The sequence below is a fragment of the Nothobranchius furzeri genome, chromosome 2, assembly GCF_043380555.1.
Source record: "Nothobranchius furzeri strain GRZ-AD chromosome 2, NfurGRZ-RIMD1, whole genome shotgun sequence".
In the NCBI taxonomy this organism is placed as follows: domain Eukaryota; kingdom Metazoa; phylum Chordata; class Actinopteri; order Cyprinodontiformes; family Nothobranchiidae; genus Nothobranchius; species Nothobranchius furzeri.
In genome coordinates, this window is record NC_091742.1 from 698,721 (window position 1) to 707,574 (window position 8,854).

Sequence of the window (8,854 nt, forward strand, 5' to 3'; positions counted from 1 at the left end):
GCTGGTGCACCGAGCATCGGTGTGGAATGATGTGGAAGGCCAAACAGGGGATTCTGGGTGCCGGGTATTCATTACATCAGAGGGGACCAAGGCGCCAGTTTGCCATTTGAGAAGTGACACCCCCCGTCCTTGCACTTTGCCCAGTTAACTGGTGGTATGTGCTGAAATTTATGTGGTCACACAGCAGAATGGATTAAGTACTCATCATCTGCAAGGTAAATGAAAGAATACCAAGCAGGGCTGCACATAGCCCACCAATTTATTTGGAAAATGTGTAAATTAAGTTCATCTCAGGGTAAATTACTGAGTTTAAGTCAATCTTCATCTTGTGAAAGATTTTCTGCAATTTTTTGACACTCAAACTATTTGTTGTGCATGCCTCTCCCCTTCTATGGCACCAAATTTAACTCAATATCTATAAAACTGAAGAAGTCACAGCCATTTTTGTATTTTATAAATAAGGTTGGGCATTGTTTGAATTTGAACAATTCCAGTTCCGGGTCCAATTTCACATTTTGATTCAGGTTCCAAGTGATTCTTGATTCCGATTCTTTCAAGAGACTGGGTCAATGACATGTTTTAGACGAGACAGCTATGCTGAACTAGTCTGAACTTCTAACTCTCATAAGTGAAGCCTGTGCACGTTTTCCATGATTGCACCGCAACACAAACAGATTCTTCTTCTGGTTGGCAGACTGGGTATCGAAACTATCAGAATTTAAAATTTAAATGATTCTGGAAAAAAGTCTAAATCGGTGCTTGATGCTCAACCGTATTTATAAGGTCAGTTGGCTTCAGTAGCCATCTTGAATTTAAAGTTGGTTAGGGTGAATCAGTTGTAGAGCAGCCAGAGTTCTGGGAGTTTTATTACAATATATCGAGTGTTTCATGAGATTCAGATATTAAACATGTTCAGTCTGTCAGACTAATGGAATATCTGTCAGCATAACACCGAAATAGCCCAAAATCTATAAAACAAAGTGAATTTTTGCCTTTTTTGTGTTTCTTCAAGTCACTAAACTGTGGAGGACATCCGTTTGACTCCATAAGTTGTTGACATAACCATTTAAATTTTGAGTTTCCTTTAAAGCAGCCATGATGATCATGATGATGATGAATGTGCAGAAAACTAAATGCTGACATTTTGCACGATTCAATTTTAGGCCCAATGAGCATCTTTTGGGAAGTCTTTAGTCCATCTCTAAAATGTTGTTTATTTTGTGGAATGAAAATAATTTTGCTAGTTTTTAATAGTTGACCAACTTTATTTTATCTGTAGTGGTTAAGCTAAACCAGGCGTTTGTTGGTGACTCATCCCAGATCCTGCAGGGTCCTTCAGAGAACCAACAAGTCAGATCCAGGCTGTCTCCTCCCAGCATGAGGTAACGCCCTCCCTGCTCATAGAGATTAAAACTCAGATCCTTTCTCCTCCTTTCACGTCCACTTGGTTGTACATGAACATCAGGAGCGTGTTGGCGCGCCTGTTCATTTCCGCCAAAGCTCAGACCCTTTTGCGCCCATGTTCTGAATCCGCTCCAGCCTTAACACCATGTCCACCGGCTCCCTTAGCGACGTCGACGACGAGCTCCTGGACGGCATCCTCAAGTTTGGCTACTCGGGGAAGGACTCCAATGAAAGCACGGAGGAGAGCTCCTCCAACTGCGAGGGCACATGCGCAAACGAGGACGCAAGAGACGCGCGCTCCGGCAAGAAGCGGAAAACGGCGAGCCGCAAAAGCGCGCGTAAATGTGTGGCGCAGCAAGAGGGCAAGCAGGTGCAGAGGAACGCGGCCAACGCGCGGGAGCGAGCCCGGATGCGCGTGCTGTCCAAAGCCTTCTCGCGGCTGAAGACGTCGTTACCGTGGGTACCACCGGACACCAAACTGTCAAAACTGGACACCCTGCGCCTGGCGTCCAGCTACATCGCGCATCTCCGGCAGATTCTGGCCAACGACAAGTACGAGAACGGATATATTCACCCCGTTAACCTGGTGAGATGTTAGCAGATGTTAACAGATGTTTTCTCAGAAGTAAACGAATGATGTCACATGCGCGGAAAGCAGAAACAGATGGTTGTTTTATAATAAAATACACCAAATATAATTAACTGTTATAAATATCGTTCAACTTTCTATTAAACTCCACATGAGAGGCCTCATTGATGCTCACGGTGATCAGGCAGGTGCACAAAGATGGAAAATATCCTGTTTGAAAGCATTTGATCTTTAGTCGTTATTTTTTAAAATTATATTGTGAAAAATCATAAATGACAACAGTGTATGAAATGATTAAAGGTAAATAAAAAGTTAAACAACAACGATTATTAATTTTATTAATAAAAAAATCCGTTTCAGGTCTGAACATCATCAACAACATCTGCGGAGAGGGTTGTCAGGAAGTCATTTTGTTAGATTTTTGTGAAACTGTAATATTTATGGGTGAATTGTACAGCTAAAATGAAGGATTGTCCCTATCTGAGTGTGTTCTCTTCTGCAGACGTGGCCTTTCATGGTGGCGGGGAAACCGGAGAACGAGCTGAAGGAGATGCACACAACTCGGTTGTGCGGGACAACTGCATCATAATGCAAACCAAAGGACTTCAAAAATTCTGACGGATTTCCAAACGATTTTTTTTTATTGTGACTGAAATGCAAATCTCATCTCTGCAGGCTGAGTGGGAACAACAGAGGGAGCGCGCGCTCTCTCTCTCGTTCCTGTAACAGAAGACATATTTAAATGCCTTATTTCACCTGCTGTCTTTGCTGGTTCAAAGATAATCTTTGTTTATTTTTTATCACTGCTTTTTGGAAAAAATGAATCTACAGGTGCATTTTTGGGGCCTGCGTCATGGTGGATGGACAAACATTGCTGTACAGATTGCATGAAAAAAATATATATAAATCTATATTTGTACCGATTTAAACCTCTGAATGTGTTTTTATTTGAACTTTCCTGTGTGGCCCGCTTCCTTGACCTGTAGTAATCCCCTGTTATCAGTCAGAATAGCAGAACCTGCACCGACAAAGCGCTCGTGGAGATAAGAGCCTCTGTTATTTCTAAAGATAACAACGTTCTTAATGTCACATAATCAATCATTCCACATAAAAACACTAAAATATAGTTATTTTACTGTAAACACGTTAAACTGTATTCATCAATCATAAAAACGTTAAATTCAGCCCATGGTTTTAACGCGGCTCTTGAGCGTCACACGCAATTTACTCTAAAGTTGATTGGTTGGGCTGTGTGGGTTCAGCCAATGGGAAGTGAGGATGTAGGGTGAGGTGAGAGGGTGTTTTAAATGAATTGAGAGTGGTGGAAAACCTGCTCCCCGAGAACTGCAGCCTACCAGGGCCAGTTGTTTTAATTCTCCCGGGTTGTGACCGCTGTGTTTACGTTAGGCCGACAGTTATTTATGCGCCCTGACACGCGGCCTCTCTCCGCTGTTTCTCAAAGAAAGAGACCGCAGAGTAAGTCTTTGAGAAGAGCAGCATACAAGATAAAAAAACAGAATATTTAATCCCTTTATTTAGCTCCGCTTATCTTTCACAACCATTCATGCGTTTAATTTCACATTTGCACCAACCTTTGGAAAACGGTTCCTAATCCCTGCAGATGTTTGTTTTTCTGATGTCTCTATTAACCATCTGAAAAGTAAAAAAGAAACTTGCATTAACGTATTAAATTAACCTCTAAGTGTAAAATAATGCTCTATGAGAAAACTCGAATGTCAACATGGCGGTCAAACTTAGATGTCAAGATGTTTAACTATGACGTCATTGAGGTTTGAAACTATATTTCCAAAGTGATATTCGTTCTGACATTTTATTATTTTTTTCAGGTGTAAAAAAATAATAAACAAAGATTTTTAAATGTGCCATGTCCAGTAACACCTATTTACCACAAAAACTGATATTTACACTTCTTAACAGATCTCAGAAGGGTTCCCTTTATTTGATATAATTTTAATATATTAATTTCTTTATGGGCATGTGAAGAAGATATTTCAGAAGGACGCCTATAGGGTCCTATCTATAGGGTGGTTACGTGTTTCATTTACTGCCTTTGAAATGTTGCTCATTAACTAACCACTAAAACGTTTAATTGTTTTCTTTTGATTAATCTACGCAAGAAAAAAAGTCATTGCATTTAAAAAAATCACTTTATTGTTTTAGTTTATTAAACGTTGGATATAGATGTCACCTAAATGCATGCAATCTAAGAGGCTGTGGTAATATGTTTCCTACAATCTGAGCTGCTGTTAAAGAAATATTTGCATATTTTTTTATTTAAATATGAAAGCATAAAATTCGTTCAGTTTTTAAAAAACTTGAACAATTTACTGCTTAATCCTAAAATAGTTTTATTGAGTAGAATGATAATTAAACTACTGCATTACCTCTGTTCTCCACTAGAGGGAAGAATACAGTCTAGGACGCAACACTAGGTTTTGGAGGAAAGTACCAGTAGGGGCGGGGCCACATGGAAATTGGCCCTCTGAAATGGCCCTATCCCGTCACTTATCCGTCCTTCGCTAGATGATCAGAATCGGGAAGTCTCCTCCCTTTCTGGTTGGCTCATGGTCCCCGGAAGAATGACATGAATGCAAGTCGACAGGGCTGAAAGAGTTATTTTCTAATCTGCTTAGCCTTACTTCCTGGATAGAGCATGTGTTGTACTGCAATTTAAATGAAAAGTAATGATGTGTGGTTTGACCACACCTTTGAGATTTATCAGCTTGTAAAAGTTCGTGATTAGCATGACTACCCCCCCCCCCCCCCCCCCCCCCCCAAATAAAAAATACTACGTCCATATCCTCCCCCCTCGCGTAGCTGCTACTTATGGCCAGATTTATGGTGGTTCTTTCCTCCTGAAGGATTCCTCCGGATGGATTTGAAATTTTTTAAACACACAGCAATGTTCACCCTGTGTCTGGTTCGATGACGTCACTTTTATGAAGCGCATTTGTAGTCCTGGACATATTTTCACACAAATCCTAAAATAGCATTTCCACCCGTTTGAAAATAGACACGTACTTGGTTTCAAAATGCATCTTTAAATTTCATGGACAAGAAGTAGCTTTTTTGCCCCATTGACTTGCATTCCTGTTTTTGTTCTTCTGGGATCCATGGTCCGGAAGTAGATGGGCGTGACTTAGGCTCCTTATATAACTGGAGGCAATTCCGAGTCCAAACACGTCCCAAAATGAGCCAAATGGGAACTTTCAGCATTAAATCTTGTGTAAGGATGTTGGCCCCTCTGTGGCCCTTTGATGGCCCCACACTCAGAAAAATCCTAGATCAGCCACTGGAATGTTTCAGAGGAAGAAGTCTAAAAAACTGGATCATCAACTAGCATTTTTTTTATTTTATTTTGAAGAATGTAAAAAAAAGCAGTTTTTAAATAAAGTCATTGATCGTTTTTCCATTTTCTGTGGTAACCACATATAACTGCTCTAATTATAGTCTGGAAATATCTATTTTGTTTTTTCACATTAAAAACAAAGCTCCCCTGTGTTGTCAGGTGGGCATGACTCTGACTCGTTACCTTTGCACCATCTTCAGCAATCAGGTTGAGTGCTTCAGTAATAAAAGTGTCTGCAGGGACCCTCACCTAATACATCAGCAGCAGCATGGCATGGGGCCTCGCCGCTACCCCAAAGGGACCACCGCCGAGAAAATAAACTTGGCCTCTCTCCTGAGTCCAGCTGCAGAGAAGAGAGGAGAAAAAGAAGGGAGGGAGGGGCAGGGCCCTGGTTCCCACAATTCCTAATTGTTTTGTTGGAAGGCTGCCCAAACTAAGAGGGAGGACAGGAATTAATCCCATCATGCCTCACATTTTGTGTCTTTTAAAAATGTCACATTATATGTATTAATGTACTTTTATATCACTCGTCTGTCTTTTTTAAATCTATTATTATTATTTTTGCATTTACAGCCATGTAAAAGACAAAATACCTTTTCACCAATTCAAAGAGATATCTTTACATTCAAACACTGAACATGGTGTCAACTTACGACCCATTTCCTTGGTTTGCAGATACTTATCATGTGAGCGCCACCTTCTGGTAACAGATGAACTGCAAAGACCCAAGACTAAGTTTTAAATGTAAGAGGTCCCTGCAGCTCAGAAATTCATTTTGAACTCACTAATCAGGCTGAAAAGAGGTTTGTCAAGAAGAAAGAGACTCAGTTAAATTGCTTCAGTTTACAGAAATGGAATGAAGAAATGTGATTATTTACAGCAGCTTCCTTGGATGGCCAGCAGGTGGCAGCAGAGGACGTGATAGAAGAAAGGTGGAAACTTTCAGATAAAAGTGAACCAAAATTAAAAAGTAAAATCACATTTTTGTAAGATTTAAAACCATTGGTTTGAATATTTGCCGTAAATATATTCAGATTTATTTCTTTATTATTAAAAACTGCTTTCTCAAAAAACGATAGAATGTATTTTAATTTAATTTCAAATAAATAAATGATCAACAAATGCATTTTAAAATAAGCTTTACCATATTACATATATTACGTAAACATGCAAGCTGTTTTGTGTTTTTAAAGTGTACCTTTTTTTTACATTTTCACTACAATCTTATAAAACAAGACTCGTGTCACTTTTCTCACAGTTTGATTTCTAGATTAAATGAGTTGATACTCATTATCATTTGTTTTTAACTTTCTGTAATGCACATCACTCAAATTTTCAGTTTTATTTAAAAATTAAATCCATGTTTTGCCACTTTGGTTCTAATTTAGACCAGTTAAGCATTACTGGAGGGTTTCAGAGGATGGGGACATTTGTGTTAATGTCTTTTCTTTCTTTTTTGGTGGAATGACATTTGATTGCAGTGATTTTAAAGATAATTTATTACTTTAAAACTTTGCTAATTTAACTCATGCAAAGCTGCTGATGTTGCATTTCTGTAATTGCTGGAGTATTACTGCGGCCGGATGACAGCTGGTTGTGGTGTCAAATGGTATCGGATGGCATCACTGCCCATGCAGACTGGCAGCACAACTAGCAGGGCAGATGCCTTAGATAGTACAAGCCCGCCCACATCACCAGTTTATGTTTACTGGCATACACACCATGTGTGTGTGTGTGTGTGTGTGTGTGTGTGTGTGTGTGTGTGTGTGTGTGTGTGTGTGTGTGGGTGTGTGTTACTGCTGACATCACATTGGGATTATTAAAAGCAGCACAGCAGGTGCCAGTCAGACTTCTGGCCTTTATACATCAACAGTAGATGTTGTGACTCATAGATATTTGTACAAAGAAAAAACATATTTTGCACATGAATACTGTGAAAAAAGGAATTTTCTACATAATCATTGTGGATTAATTGCAGGTTATGACACATCCTGCTTCATTTGTACAAATTCCAATCCTTGGATGGCATTTCATGCACCAAAAAACAAACAAAATGGACTTGTTACAGTTGAAATGGTTAAAACTAAAGTAAACATGCAAAGTTGGATCTCCCACCTTAACAGAATTATGCTAAATAATAACTTTTAAAAACCATTCTAAAATGTACTGTGATGAAATTGAACATAAGTTATTAACAAAAAGACATTTCACAAAGCTAAATGTGAAGTATTGAAACAACTTGCAGACATGTTTATTTATGTGTAGAAACATATTTGAAGGGATCCAAATTGATTAAATAATTTTATCACAAAGCCCATAGTTGATGATAACAATAATAGTTGGATTATGTTCCAGAACCAAACAAATGTAAAATACTAGTTTGAGATATGAAGTAAAATCAGGTCCATTAAAGAGAAAGCTTGGCTCCTCCTTAGGGACAGAACTGGTTGGCACTGCCATAGGGTGGAGGGTAGTTCTCTGCTTGCTGAGGATGATGTGGTTCTACCAGCTTCATCACCCTTCAGCTTTTGCTGAAGTTGGATGCTGCAGTGATGAGATTCAGCATATTTAAATCCAAGGACATGGTTCTCTACCAGGAATGGGTGGACTACCACCCAGGAATAAGAGGAGAGGTCCTTCAGCAGGTGGAGGAGACAGGAACAGGAGGTAAACAGGCGGATTGGGGTGGAAAACAGGCCATTTGAAGGCTTGTTTTTTCTCATTCACTTGTAACGTCCAGCAATGGTCAGTTTTTAGGTACAGTTTGACCATTCAACATCTGGTCAAAAAGGAGACACAAGACTGCATGTGTCCCCTTTAAATCAGCCTGCCTCCATCCCACCAGCCGGAGCTCAGAGCCTGCAGCTCTGAACACGGATAATGAAATGTCAACAATAATGTTCTCTCCTCAAGGTCCAATCTTTCAGGATTCTTCATGCCTCCATATAAGGAACACTCGCAGCCCAGATTAGTGTCACGTTGAGTGTAGGTGGTTTGGACCCAAGATGCAGAATCCCCAGAACGACTCTAGGCAGGAGTGTTTAAAGAAAATAAATTCCTTTATTTTAAGGAGGCTGTGCTGGCCAAAGTGAAAATCTGCGTTTTCTCCGTTTTGGGTGTCTGCGTGTGGACAGACAAAACCGGAGTTTTAAGGTCCGCAACGTCACTTTCCACGACAAAAAATGCTGACATCACGTGTGCGACCTGTGTTTACACTAGCCGACAGCATGGATGCCCTCAGAGCTGCACTCACTTTATCAATTGTCCAAGCGCTTTTTGCTTGTTTGCTTTTGCAAGCGGAATTACTGCTCCTTGCGGAAGACCGCAGACGAAGGATGAGGTTAAGAACGGGGGAAGTACTGCCACCTACAGGTCTGGCATGTCCTTAACAACGTATTTATCCGGGTACATGTGGACAGAGTTTTCTTTTAAAACGAGGTGGTGTGGATGCAAGTTTTTGGAGGGGTGGATATTCGTTTAAAAAAAACGGC

At 40.0% G+C, this 8,854-nt stretch overlaps 1 protein-coding gene across 1 annotated transcript; it reads left to right on the plus strand.

Moving 5' to 3' along the window:
- Positions 1 to 1,413: 1,413 nt before the first annotated feature.
- On the plus strand, positions 1,414 to 4,252 carry tcf21 (transcription factor 21). Its single transcript, XM_015947951.3, has 2 exons — positions 1,414 to 1,990; positions 2,496 to 4,252. The coding sequence occupies exons 1-2, from the start codon at positions 1,550 to 1,552 to the stop codon at positions 2,580 to 2,582; spliced, it is 528 nt and encodes a 175-aa protein (XP_015803437.1). The 5' UTR covers positions 1,414 to 1,549; the 3' UTR covers positions 2,583 to 4,252.
- Positions 4,253 to 8,854: the final 4,602 nt, after the last annotated feature.